Source organism: Panthera uncia, chromosome D4 (genome assembly GCF_023721935.1).
Source record: "Panthera uncia isolate 11264 chromosome D4, Puncia_PCG_1.0, whole genome shotgun sequence".
In the NCBI taxonomy this organism is placed as follows: domain Eukaryota; kingdom Metazoa; phylum Chordata; class Mammalia; order Carnivora; family Felidae; genus Panthera; species Panthera uncia.
In genome coordinates, this window is record NC_064807.1 from 25,931,003 (window position 1) to 25,946,224 (window position 15,222).

The 15,222-nt window shown below is 36.1% G+C and overlaps 1 protein-coding gene across 3 annotated transcripts in view; it reads left to right on the plus strand.

Moving 5' to 3' along the window:
• The window catches only part of NAA35 (N-alpha-acetyltransferase 35, NatC auxiliary subunit), a 95,994-nt gene that overhangs the window by 67,510 nt on the left and 13,262 nt on the right, over positions 1-15,222 (plus strand). For all 3 annotated transcript variants that reach the window (XM_049654097.1, XM_049654178.1, XM_049654026.1), the window contains 2 exons: positions 2,693-2,752; positions 7,296-7,402. In XM_049654097.1, the coding sequence (XP_049510054.1) occupies positions 2,693-2,752; positions 7,296-7,402 (167 nt within the window). The remainder of the gene's footprint in view (positions 1-2,692; positions 2,753-7,295; positions 7,403-15,222) is intronic.

The window sequence follows — 15,222 nt, forward strand, 5'->3', positions numbered from 1 at the left end:
TTTGACGTTCTGGCAGAAAGTTATGGATTGCCTTGTCGGAAAGTTGAATGCTGAATGACACACCATAGCTGGGGGAGTCAGGCCTGCACTTCCAGCACTGGACATGAAGAGGGCATAGAAGGAGAAGAATCTGGCTCCCTGGAGCACTTGGGACAGGAATACGTGTTGTGGGGATGAGGGGAGGAAGGGAGTAGTTGAGGCTAAGAATAGAGGAAAAGATTAAAGTTAGAGGGAGAAGGAACCAAACAGTCTGGTAGTTCTGCCTAAGAAACCAGTCACTGTTCAGATAAAGAGTACATCTCAGTGGAAAATTGGGAAAGGACATGAGCATACACACTGAAAAGGAAGTAAATGTGAAAAAGGTATAACCTTACTAGTAATTGAAGAAATGCAGTTTATAACAACTAGATTGAAAAGTATAGCAATATTTAATGTTGATGGAGGGAAATAGTAGCTCTCCTATACTCCTGTGGCTGTCTCTCTCAGAAGTCTTAAAAATAGTGTATATCCTGACCCAGCAACTCCCATTCTAGAGATTTAGCATAAGAAAATCATTTAAGATATGTTGCAAAGATGAACTAAAGAGGTATTTGGTGCGTCATCATTTGTAATCTTGAAAAACTAGAAACACTGGTGATACCACTATCCATCCTGTGGGTATGTGTAGAATATATGCCACAGTGCCGTTAAAAAGCATGTTATAGAAAAATATTGACATAAGGAAATGTTTGTGAATGTCAAGTCATGTTTCAAAAATACTTTACCCATTTTATACATTGTCACACAGAAGTGATGGTCAGACACAGCGAAGTTCAGTTTTTCAAATACTGGAATAACAAATATCAAGATGTCAGTTGTGACTGTAGTTTATGGTCTGCATGTTTCTGCATTTTCACATGGGTGAATATGGGTGGGGCAGTTAAATAAATGGATTAACAGTTTGGGAGATGTGGTTGACTGTAGAGAAAAGATTGGAAAGGAACAGGGTAAACACAGGGGGATAATAAATTAAGAGACCGTTACTGCAGTTCAAGGGAGAGAGAATAGAAGGATGGCAGGGAGGTGACATGAGGTTGTCAGAGTTAGAGCTATGTATGAACTAAAATTGATAGTGTATTGGTGATGAATTAAAATATGGGACATGAGAGAGCTTTCAGGAAGGCCCAGGGTTTCTGACTTGCAAACCTGGTGCTGCTTACCGAAATGGGGAAACTCTCAAAGACCCTTAGTCAACTGAGGGTCTTAGTAAGGCCGATTTTGAGGTACCTTTGAAATATTTATGTAGAGATATTGAATTAGGTATTGATTATATGGATAGAACTTAGAAGTCTGTGTTCAATATATAATTTTGGAACTATTACAAGTAGTAATCAAAGGAAGCATGAATACAGAGAAGATTGTGAGGGAAAAAGTATATAGCTTGAGAAAAGAAAAATAGTCTGGAACTAAACTTTGAACCTACAGAGCAGACTGAGAAGTGACCACAGAGGAAGAAACTCATGGAAGTCAGTTAAAAGGTTTTTCAAAAAGGAAGTCCTGTCACATACTGCTGAGAGGTCAGATGAAAGAAGTGAATAAAGTCCAAAACAGATGTTGATTGGATTTGATGTCAGACAACAGTGGTGACTAGAGTGAAGAGCCAGGCTAGCTTGTGTTGATGAGGGGGGCCTTTGAATAAGGAGAGATGATGCAGCCAACTCCTTTAGAAAGTTTGGCTGAGAAGGCAGTGGTTGAGAGTGAAATGTGGGAGCATGTGACAGTATTTTTCTTTTTAAAGATGGGAGAAAATTTTACTTAAATGTAAATGGGGAGGATATGGCAGAAAGGGAGAACTTAAATATCAGGGAAAAACAAGAATGGATTATTGACCATGTGTAATGTTCTGATAAGACCGGAAGGAATGCAGTGTGTAGTACAAGTTGGGGGGCCTCCATTGTTTAAGTGGGCAAGGTAGGATCTAGGTACAAATGTGGGTTCAGTGATAACATTCAGAGGCTGAAGCAGAGGATTGCCTGCTGGATAGATGACTTAATTTTCTTTGTAATGTTAAATGGGAGGACATCTGTGTGGAGAACATTCACTTTGAAAAGTGTGAGCAAGGTATAAAAGTTAATTGTTAAAAAAGTGAATTGACTAGAGAAACTTGGTAGGATTTGGCAGAGCACCCCTTTAAATTGAGGATCATGAGTCTGGAAAATACAGAAAAATATGAAAATGATAGGTAACTACTACCCTATATAATCTATAGAAGTTAACATTTTAGTGTATCTTCTGAGCTTTTTTCTTTTATCTATGTATAAACCCATATATAGTTTTCTAAGCATATCTTTCAGGAACAGTTATATGAATCCAGTTGGCCTGGTTACTTGGTATTTATTTCTGTGAAGTAGGAAGTAAACTTCTACCATTAGTTAGGAAATTATTATTGGTACTATTATTTTCATGGTGTGCATACATAATATTTGTATACACAATTGACTGTTGTTCAGTTAAAAAAATTAGGCTCCAAAATCCTCCATCGTCCTATTGATACAATTAGACAATTCCTATAGAAATGATTCTTAGCTCTTTGTCATATTTTAATTCTACTAGTATTTAATTTGCAGAAGGTCTGATAAAAATTGCATGCTAAATAAAACATTTCTGGCTTTTATTAATCTATTAATGACATTACTTTTTCTGTGTGTATCAGGATTTTTTCTGTGAATTTAGTGAACAATCTCCTTGTGTTCTTTCAAGATCTCTATTACAAGTAAGTTCTACATAGTATTGAAATACTTCTTTAAACATCAAATTATTTGTGTGTTGACATTGTTTTATTGATTGCTGGAACAAAAGTAGATGCTTTTAAAGGATGTTCAACAGTTAGTGTTACATTTTTGTGCGAGAAATATTGGAATATTAGACATTCACCAAGACCATACGCTGGACTATAAAACAAACCTTAATAATTTAAAATCAGTTGAAATCATACAAAGTATGCTCTCTATTTTGCAGTGAAACTAGTAATCCATAAATATTTTCCAAATATTTGGAAATTAACACACTTCTAAACAACCCTTGAGCCAAAGAAGAAGTCTTGAGGATAATTTGAAAATATTTTGAACTGAATGAAAATGAAAATATAACATACAGATTCTGTGGGATATAACTGAAGCAGTGCTTAGAGGAAAATTTATAGGATTAAATGTTTATATGAGAAAAAAAAGAAAATGGTTGCCAGAGGTGTTGGAGATAGGGGAATGAGTGAAATCAGTGAAGGGGATTAAGAGATACAAACTTCCAGTTATAAAATAAATAGGTCACAGGGGTGAAAAGTACAGGATGTGGAATATAGTCAATAGTATCGTAATAACTTTGGTGACAGATGGTAACTGCACTTACCGTGGTGAGCATTTCCTGGTATATAGAATTGTCGAATCACTGTGTTCTACATCTGAAACTAATATAATACTATATGTCAACTATACTTCAATTAAATTTTTTTAAAAAGAAAGCTCTGAAAATTTAAGCTTCTGCTTTAAAAAAAAAAGAGCAAATGAAACTCAAAGCAGGCAGAAGAAAAGAAATACTACAGATAAAAGCAGATATCAGTAAAATAGGAAACAGGTAAACAGTAAAGAAAATTAATGTAACTAAAATCCTGATTCTTTTGAACATATCAGTAAAATTGAAGAACCTCTAACCAGGCAGAACAAGAAAAAAAAGAAGGTATAGTACAGATTAATAATACCACAAATGAAAAAAGAAAGGACCACTGCAGACTCCAAAAGGGTCTGTAAAAGGATATATGGGAAATATTATAAACAACTCTGTGTCCATAAATTCAAAATCATAGATGAAATGGACCAATTTCTTGAAGGACACTATCAAAACTCATGAAGAAACAGAGAACTTGAATGATCCTACATCTGTTAAATTGAATTCCTAGTTTAATACCTTCCAACAGAGAAAATTCCAGGTCAATTCTGTACAGTCTGTTCCAAAAAATAGAAGAGGCAACAATATACATAATAAAGCCAGCATTATCTCAGTAGCAAAACCAAACAAAGACATTAAAAGCATGGAAAATTATAGGCCAGTATCCCTTATGAGGATAGATAGAACCACCTTAAAGTATTATGATATCAAATTTAGCAATATATAAAAAAAAGATAATACATCATGACCAAATGGGCTTTATCCCAAAAATGCAAGCCTGGTTCAACCTTTGAAAATCAGTCCATGTAGGGGCACCTGGGTGGCTCAGTCAGTTAAGCATCCGGCTCTTGTTTTCGGCTCCAGTCCTGATCTCGAGATTGAGATCAGGAGTCATGAGATCTCGAGTCATGAGATTGAGCCCTACTTTGGGCTCTGCAAGGAGTATGGAGCCTGGTTGGGAGTCTGTCTCTGCCCCTCCCCTGCTTGCGCTCACTCTTTCAATAAACATTTTTTATTTAAATTTTTAAATTTAAATTTATTTTTTAAATTTGTTTTTTAAATAAACATTAAAAAAAAAAGTGTAATCCACCATACGATCAAAGTCTCATGGGGTGCCTGGGTGGCTCAGTCGGTTAAGCCTCCAACTTTGGCTCACGTCATGATCTCACGGTTCATGAGTTAGAGCCTGGAGCCTGCTTTGGATTCTGTGTCTCCAGCTCTCTCTGCCCCTCCCCCACTCACACTTTGTGTCTCCCTCTCTCTCTCTCTCTCTCTCTCTCTCTCTCTTAAAAATAATAAACATCAGAAAAATTAAAAAAAAAATAAAGTCTCAGTACATTCAGGAAAAGCATTTGACAAAAGTCAGCATCCATTCATGAGAAAAACTCTTGTCAAAACTAGGAATAGAAGAAAACTTCCCTTAACCGGATATAGGGTATATACAAAAAACTTGCAGCTAACGTCATACTTAATGATGAAAGATTAAATCCTTTCCTCCAAAGATTGGGAGTAAAGTGAGGATGTCAGCTCTCTCACTCCTCTCTTATTCAACATACTACAGATGGCCCACGACTTAAGATGGTTCAATTTATGATTTATCGACTTTGTAACAGTCTGAAAGTGATGTCCATTCAGTAGAAACCATACTTTGCATTTTGAATTTTGATCTTTTTCTGGGCTGGCAATGTGTATTATAACACTCTCTCCTCATCCTGGGCTTGACCAGCAAGTTGCAGCTCCCACTCAGCTACACAATCACAAGGGTAAACAGCCCGTTTAACCATTCTGTTTTTCACTTTCGGTATCGCAGTCAATAAATTACTGGAGGTATTCAACACTTTATTATCAAATAGGCTTTGTGTTAGATGATTTTGCCCCACAGTAGGCTAATGTAAGTGTTCTGAGCACATTCAGAGTAGTCTAGGCTATAAGCTATGGTGTTCGGTATGTATTCAGATGTATTAAATGCATTGCAGCTTATTCAACTTAAAATGGGTTTTGGGATGTAACCCCATTATAAGTTGATGGAGATCTGTATTGGAAATTTTAGCCAGTGAAAAAAGGCAGGAAAAGGAAACAAAAGGCATACAGCTGAACAGGGAAGAAATCATCAGCGTTTTACAGACATTATTTTCTGTGTAGAGCACCAGAATTTTTAGAGAAGTTCCTAGACCAGATGGGTGAGTTTAACAAGAGCACAGGATATGAGGTCAATATACAAAAAACAATTGTATTCTTATATACTTTCAGGGAACAATGGGAAGTCAAAAATTTAATAGTACTATTTACAATAATCTCAAAAAAACCACAAAATACTTAAGTATAAATCTAATACCTGTTTGTAGACAATGCTGAAAAACTAGAAGTATTGGTGAAAGAAGTCAAAGACCTAAATAAATGGAAAGGTATATACCTTGTTTGTGGATTGGAAGAATTAATATTTTTAAGATGTTCTTCCCAAAATTGTTCTATAGATTCAAAGCAGTCTCAATAAAATCATAGCAGGATTTTTTACAGTGTTGCAAGAACAATTGGACAGACATATGCAAAAAAAAATTGACTTAGAATGCATCATAAATCTAAAATGTAAGACTATACAACTTTTACAAGAAAAGACAGGAGAAATCTTTGACTTTAGAAGGCAGAGTATTCTTAGGTATGACACCAAAAACACAATTCTTAAAAAATGGTCAGTTGATCAACTTAAAAGTATAAGTCTGTGGAAGATACTGTTAAAATGAAAAGAGACTACAGAATGGGAGAAAATATTTGCAAATCATGTGTAGCATAGGACTTGTATCATACAAAGAAATTTATAAACCTAACAGAAAACAGACAACCTAGTTTTTTAAAGATATTCAACATAATTGGTACTAGGGATATGCAGATTAAAACCACAAAGAAATACCACTATCTTTCTTTTCTAATATCTTTTAAAAAGAAGAAAGAAAAACTGATAATACCAAGTGCTGGTGAGGATGCATTTACTGATAATTCCATGAAGTGCTACAACCACTTTGTAAAACAATTTGGCAGATTCTTATTAAATTAAATGTACAAATCCCACTCCTGCTTAATGTTTACCTAAGAAAAGTGAAACCCAGTTTTCTCCTGGAAACCTGTATGCGAATGTTTATAGCTATTTGTTTCATGATCACCCAAAACTGGAAACAACCCAAATGGGTTAGGAAATCAAAGAAGGGATAGTATAGGAAATATTAAAATATACTGAGGTCAGTAAGGGGAGAAAATGAAATGCAAACTATTGTTAAATAATTTATTTTAAATTTAATCATCAAATAATTTTTCCAATTTCAGGAAGTGTATATTCCAAAATGTTCATTAGAGACAAAGTTTGTCAACTAAATATTTATAGCCATTTGCTGTTTAATAACTTATGAAGCCCTCTTTCTTATATATTAGCTTATTTGACGTATTCAGACTAGTCATTTCATTTTGGGGTTTGTTTTTTTAAGTTTCTTTATTTTTGAGAGAGAGGGAGAGAGAGAATTCCAAGCAGACTCCTCACTGCACAGAGCTGGACACAGGCACAATTATGAACCTGTGAAATCATGTCCTGAGTTGAAACAAGAGCCAGCTGAGCCACCCAGGTGTCCCTGGTCAGCTCATTTTGACTAGTTCACTATTATTGCCTTTGGCTTGAGAGGTATTTTTTCTTTATACACCTTCATCAGAATACATCTTAAATATAGATTAACAAGTAATAACCCATTGTGGAGGTAGTGATTCATTGATTTCCACCAGGTTTTTATGCTTTAATCTCTTCTGTTGTGTTCATGTCACAGTAATGACAGTTATATGTACAATATGTCAAGATTTTGACAGCATTACTAATACATAACATTTGTTTTAAGACTACTTTCCTGGTGGATAACAAAAAGGTCTTTGGAACCCATCTCATGCAAGACATGGTGAAAGATGCACTTCGGTCTTTTGTCAGTCCTCCGGTGCTCTCCCCAAAGTAAGTACTGTGAGACTTTTCATAGCGTGTACATTTCTTAAAAGCCCCAGGTCTCTGTGCTCGTTTACAGCCAAGGCATAAAAACTGTTGGAATCACATCTTCATGCAGAAAATAAAAAACTCATAGTAAAATTAATTGATTTCTGCTGCATATTATTTAGATTTAAACTAAAGTTTTTGTGAGGTTGACATTAGGCTCAATATGAGAAGAAAACCTTACAAGGAATTATCAAATACAGTAAGTTGCATTGATTCTTACTGTGTGCAAAGCACTGTGTTAGGTAAGCACTTTGGGAGTAATTATAAAAAATCAGATAAGGTCTCTTAATGATCTGAGTCTAGATAAAAATAGAAAATGCAGATAATTATTTCTTAAATTATGTTCTGATAGAAACATGTTGCTTTAATAAGAGGCTGGAAAGGATTTCATACAGCAAGAAATCATCATTTGTGTTGGCATTTTAGAAAAGGAATAAAGCTTTTCCAAAGGGGACGGAAGAAAGGTGTTGTTATTTCTTAGCAAAGAAACCAGCATGTCTAAAGACATGAGCATATGAATTGTGTATTTTAGGAACAGTTAGTGGTTCAGCATTCAATTTGTTGAATAAATCATGCCACATCTCACATAAAACTTTCTCCTCTCTTAACTTGGGTTTCTCAGAAGCAGATCCTGAGACTTAGAAAGTGTTCCCAGGAGCAGCGCCTGGTGGCTCAGTCAGTTAAGCGTCCAGCTCTTGACCTCAGCTCAGGTCATGATCTTACACTTCATGAGATCAAGCCCCTCATTGAGCTCTGCACTGGCAGTGTGGAGCCTGCTTGAGATTCTCCCTCTTTCTCTCTCTCTCTGCCCCTCCCTCCCTCCCTCCCTCCCTCTCTGTCTCTCTTTCTTTCTCTCTCTTTATAAATAAATGAACTTTAAAAAAAAAAAAAAAAAAAGAAACTGTTCCCAGGAGAAACCAGCAGTGTTGTTGGCAAGTGGGACATGCAAAGGAAAAAAAACCGTGCAGAGGTATACTTCAGGGAAAGTAACTCTGGTTATGTCCTGGTGGGGAGCTCTGGAGATAGTGTGGGTAGCACCTCAGAGTTGTTAGGGATAAAACAAAGGAGTCTGAGAATTTACCCACGTACGAGTCCATTAAGGACTGACCCTGGGAGGAGGTAAATTCCCAGGCAGCCTCAGTGTTACTTATATTCCCTGTTTCATTCACAATAAAAGCCACAGTCCTTATGATTGAGCCTAGGAGGTCCCATACACTCTGGTCTAGACTCCTGTCCTGATGCCTCTCTGGCCTCATCTCTTACCCCACTCCCCCTATCAGCCACACTGCCCTCCTTGCTATTCCAGGAACATATAGGCTCACTCTCACCCTACAACCTTTACACAGAGTCTGAGGTGGAGGACATTTTACTCAGAAATCCCCAAGACTGACTGCCTCACCGCCTTCAAGTCTGTTTAACTTCATCTCAGTCAGGACTGCTTTGATCAGACTGTTTAAGAAGTACAACCTCTCCCCTGCCTCAGCCCAGCACTGGGCTGTATATAGTTCTCTCTCCTGTAACAACGATCTTCTTACCTGCTGTATAATTTGCTCCTTCACTGTGCTTACGTGCTGTATATATACACTACATAATTCTTCATTGCATTCATTTTTTATTTCCCTCTCGTTCTCCCCCCACTCCCGTTAGAATATGAACTCTACAAGGTCAGGGCAGGTCGTTTTGGCTCTTTGTTCACTAATGTATCACAGGTGCAAGAACACTGTCTAGCACACAGCACATGATGAATCTTTGTTGAATGAGTGAATAAATAAATGGCAGTTGGATGGTTAAGATAGTTTGGGACTTACGAGTTTTGAATGCTTTGGTAAAATTTGGTCTTTATGGTCAGTGAGGAAATGCTCAGGTTTTTAGGAGGAAATTAGCGTAGGACAGTATGTATTTTTTTTATGGTGCGTAGTTTTTAATAGGAAACAAACTGGTAGTGATAAAGGAGGCAAAGTGTTGAGGTAGGCTAATTCGGTACTACAGGCAAGAAATGATAAAGGATTAAACTCTGGGATTATAAAGAAGACAGACCTGAGGAACATTTCAGAGGTAAAATTAATAGGGCTTGACAACTGATTCAGCAGGGGAAGGAAAGGAATAAGAAGGTAAATAAGTTGCTTTAAAAAAAAAAGGAAACCAGAAGCTGGTTGTTTATATTATTATATAATATTATGTTTATATTATTATATAAATATATGGTCGTGTTTGAAGTTCAGACAGTGCATAAAATGTGAAAAATAATAAAAATCCCCTGAAGTCTTAGCCTTGAGGTAACATTTTGATGACCATCACTATAGATCTCTCAGATCCCTTAGATCTGTGCTACATAGATGTATGATACACATTTGACTTTATGTAAATGGGATCATGTTAAACAAGCTGTTTTTATCATGAACTTTTAATTACTTTTTGTGGATTGCTTTCTTAAAATTTTTGTCTTTAAAATTCTTTTTTTCCCCCTCACTCAAAGGTACATCATGAATTTGTGTTTCAAATGATCTGATGTAGATCCAATTAATTCTTTATAATGGTTGCCAAATATATCATAATGTGAATGAATTCTGTGCATTGGGGTTTACTGGATGGGGGCATGTGTACTTATAATAGATATTACCAGATTGCATTCTAAAAGATTGTAACAATTTGTATTTCTGTTAGCAGTATATGAGAGTGCACATTCCCTAACTCCTTTTAATTTTTTCCAGTGTGTTTAGCAGGAAACAATATCTCATTGTTACTTTAATTTGAGGATTTAATACAATATTTATTGAACATTTAGAAATACTTTTCTATGAATTGTTTATATCCTTTGCCCATTAACTTTTAAGTGGTTTACTTTTTTGGAAAATTTATATGAGCTGTTTGTACATTATGAGTATCTAATATACATTGTTAAACAATAGTATCTATCATACAGTATATAGCTCCTCATAGTATACAAGTCCTGACTAAATTATCTTTCAACTCCTTCATTTGTGATAGGCATTGCAGATTTTTTTTCCTTAAGTTTTCTTTTGCATCACAATTTTTGCCTTCTGTGTGGTAGTTTTTGCTACTAAATTTTATCCAATATTTTAGGTTTCTCGTTGGAGGTAAATCTCCCCAGCACATAGGTTGTACCTTTAGTCACTTCCAAAGATTTTTGTTCAAGGTTTTGTCCAAAGATTTTTATTCTTGTGCATTTAAGATTAAGTGGTGTGAAGATAGAAGTTCAACCTGATTTTCCTTCTAGGTAGTCTGTTGGGTGAGCATCACTTACAATATAAACCATCATTTCCCACTGGATTAAAAGAAGACCACCTTTATTTTACTTGGAAATCCTTTATGTATTGAAATTTTTTTCCAGTTCCAATGATAGTGTTTTCTTTTTGTTTTGTTTTTGATGATTCTTATTATTGTGGCTTTGTCTTAAGTTTTAATATCTTGTTAAGACACGTCCTCTGGCTACATTCTTTTTCAGGATTTTCTTGGCCCTTCCCTGGTTAACCCTTTATTGGGCGTGTGGTTTGCAAATATTTTCTCCCATTCTGTAGGTTGCTTTTTCATTTTGTTGATTGTTTGCTGAGCAGAAGCTTTTCAGTTTGACGTAATCCCGCTGCTTATTTTTGCTTTTGTTGCCTTTGCTTTTGGTGCAAAACCAAAAAATCTTGATCCCCTATGTTTTCTTCTAATATACCAGAAACTTCAGATCTTACATACAAAAGTGAGTCTTTAATCCATTTTTATTTGATTCTTGTGTATGGTGTAAGGGTCCATTGTCATTTCTTTTACATGTGGCTGTCCAGTTTTCCCAGTTTTACTTATTGAAGAGTCTGTCGTTTCCCCATTGTATATTCTTGGCTTCTTTGTCAAAAGTTAATTGACCATATATGCATGCTTTTTTCCCCCCCTAGGCTCTCTATTCTGTTTTATTGATCTATGTGTCTGTTTTTATGCCAATAATATTCTGTTTTGAATACTGTCACTTTGGTAGTATAGTTTGAAATCTGGGAGTGTGATGCCTCCAGCTTTTTTGTTCTTTCTCAAGATTGCTTTGTTTTCAGAGTGTTTGGGGTCCCATATAAATTCTGGGGTTGTTTTCTCTATATCTGTGAAACATGCTATTTGAATTTCAGTAAGGATCGACTCTAACAATATTCTTCCAGTCCAAAAGCACAGAATATCTTTCTGTTTATTTGTGTCTTCAGTTTCTTTCATGAGTGTCTTACAGTTTTCAAAAGTGTACTGATCTTTCCCCTCCTTGGTTAAATGTGTTCCTAAGTACTTTATTGTTTTTGGTGCTCTTATACATGGGATTACTTTCTTAATTTCTCTGATAGTTTATTGTCAGTGTATAGAAATACAGCAGATTTTTGTATATTGATTTTTTATACCCTGCAACTTTACTCAGTTAAGTAGTCCAACAGTTTTTTGATGGAATTTTTAAGTTTTCTACATAATATGTCGTCTGCAAACAGACACTTAAAAATTATTTTAAAATTTGTAATTAAATACATCCAGTATTCAGATTTGTAAGTGACATACACTACCATCCATTTAAACAATATTTTTCTTTGGTTTTTATATATTCACCTTTTGGAGAATTGATAAAATTTGATAAATACTTAATGCATATTTATATGAATTTATAAATTTTATCAGTTCCCTTATGTAATAAATATAATAAATTAGTACTTGCTGTTGCCAGGCCAGAACCTTTTTGGGTTCTAGGGAAGAGAAGAACACACCTGCTAACAAGGCACCTCGCATCCAGTGGGAGAGACTGAACAGTAGACAAATACATAATGTGAGTTTGTAGAAAGATAAAGGGGATAGATAGTTCTCTTAGGCCACAGTTATAGAAAGCACGTGGTGAAATGTGAGTGAACTGAGGGAGTGAGCTGTGCAGAATCAGGGTCGGGCTTCCGACAGCAACATCATGTCCTAGAGTAGAGCTGAGCTTGAGTATCAAGGAGTAGCTAATTTTCACGAATTAAATTATTAGAAATACATCTAGATCAGCAGTTCTTAAGCTTTTTTGTCTTGGGACCCCTTTACATTCTTAAAAGTTATTAAAGACCCAGATAGCTTTTGTTTATATGGGTCATGTGTATTGCTACCTACTGTTTTAGAAATTAAAACAATACTTTAAAAATATTTATTAATTTTTTTAAATAGGAAACCCATTACATTAATCGAAACATTTTTGTGGAAGACAACCATGTTTTTAAGAAAAATTAGTGATAAAAGTGGCAGTTTTACATTTTTGTAGATCTGCTTTCTGTCTGTCCTAATAGAAGATAGCTGAATCATTTTGACCTGCTTCTGCTTTCAGTCTGTTAACGCATGCCATGTAGACTCTGGAAACACCTACCGTACACTTGTGAGAGAAGGAATACCAAAGGCGAATAACATCCTAATGCTGTTGTGAGCATGGTTTTGACCTTGTCCCCTAGAAAGCATCCCAAAGTCACCACCCCCACCGGGGGAACCTGGGCCACATTCTGAGAGCTGCTGGCTCCCATTTCAAATCCAACTCCCTGCACTCCCCCTCCCCAACACTCCACCCAGTCCTTTCCTCCCACTCTGGTCCTAGAGGTGTCCGCTGTGCACTACAGTTTGTGTCTCTTATGAATGCTTATACACTTCACCCAAATATGTGTCCAGAAATAATACATCCATTTATTTTATATGTTTTTAGACTTCACATAAATGTTGTCACACTGTATACATCCTTTTGCAACATGATTTTTTCATTCAACATTAGGGTTTTGAAATCAACAGGTTTGATACTTCGTTCATTGAAATCCACCCTTTGAATATGTTGCAGTTTGTTTTGTTGTTTCTCTATAAATGGGCATTTAAGTTCTTTCTAATTTATTACTATTGAAAACAGTGCTGTAGTGAACTTCTTTGAATATGTCTCCTTGTGCACATAGGCTGTCTATACTTAGAACTGGAATTAATTGCTGATTGTAGGGTATGTGCATCTTCAACCTCACTAGTTTTGCCAAATTGCTTTACAAAATAATTTAACCAATTTGTATTCCAGACAACAGGGTATAAGAATTCCAGTTTTCTTAGACTTCGTGCTTTGTCATAATCAGACTCTTCAGTTTTTGACAATCTGATATGTGTGAAATAGTGTCTGTGTCTGATTTGCATCTTTCCCTTTTCTATTTAACAGTCTCCTTTAGCACTTTTATTATTACTTATTTAGGGTTAGTTACAGTTCAACCTTCATTGTTTGAAGATTCCATATTTGCAGATCTTGCTTACTTGCTAAGATATATTTGTAACCTTCAAATCATTGCTCTGCTCTCGCTGAATTCATGGACATGGGCAGAGCAGCAAAAAAAAAAAAAAAAAAATTAGAGTCTCCCGGTACTGAATAAGGAAACTCTCTGCCTTCTTTTTCAGTTCTTATACCGTGAACAGCTCCATTAGGTGCCATGTTCTTCACATTTTTGTGCTTCTTGTTGGTGATTTCATAGTTTCAAATGACCTCCATCTGTAATGATACGCTGTCTAGTGTCCCTTAGCACAAGAAGGCTGTGGCATGCCTTTCAGAGAGAATATGTATGTTAGATAAGCTTCACTCAGCCATGAGTTTGGTAATGAATTGGCAATATACATCACATAAAGCATCTCTAAACACATAATGCAAGGTCATGTAGTGATCAGTTGATGAAGATGGTGTCACCAGTGGCTGGCAGGAACCTAACCCAGTATTTTACCCTAGCGGCAATGTTGCCGTATTCTCTAATCCAGTGTCTGCAGCAGCTTTAAAGAATAGAACTATCATGAGTACCGGGAATTGACTGTATATATGACAGAGTTCATTGCATGGTAATATGTAAATGTTATTCCACTGTTTTAGAATTCCAGTGTTAGAGATAAGAAATGTGATCCTGATCTAATTCTTTTTTTCCTTTGTTAAGTGATTGGACACTTTCTTCTGGAAGATTGTAAAGTTTCTGGGTTTTGTTTGGTTTGGTTGGTTGGTTGGTTGGTTGGTTGGTTGGTTTTTCTGGAATTTAAGAGTTTTACCAGAATGTACGTGTCTGATTTTCAGCTACACCTGTCGGGAACTCAGTCCTTAAAGCCTCAAGTCTTCCGATCAGTAATTTTCCTTTATTTATCTCTTGTCATTTTTGCTGTGATGTGAGAAAGTTCTTCCTTGACCTTCAAGACTACAAGTGAGCATCTTTTCATCTGTTGAATTTTTAAATTTGAAAATCCTAATTTTGGGATCCAGAAAGTCGTCTTTTTTTTTTTTTTCCCTCCTTTAAGAGCTTTATTTTAATCACCTTGAGTAACTTTCTTACTTTGGAGTTAAAGATCTAGCAGACCTTCTAGCACTTCTCTTTTGCCACCACCTATTCCTGGTGTTCTGCCTCCTCTTTCTCATGGCTTCTGCGTGCACTGTCATTTCCATTGCATGATTGTGGCTCTGTTGATCTTTGAGGCTCTGGTCAGATTGTTCAGTTATGGCAGATACTTAGAAGTAGTGAGTTGTCTGCTCCTGTCAGTGTGCCAGGGAAAAGTCTTTGCTTTTTTCCCATGTTCTTAAGTGCAAAGGCCACTGACCTCAGGGATAGAAACAAAAATAATCTTCCCATCTGTTCAGCCCCTGAATTGGCTGAATTGGCTCCTCTAGAGCCAGGCAGGTAGCAGACCCTCCCAGACTGCTCAGGAAGGCTTTAGTCACTTTAGTAACTGAGACAAGGAGCTCACTTGATGAGGATAGAGGATGAGCTGCCAGAAATGTATAAGTGAGGATTTGGGCCAGTGGT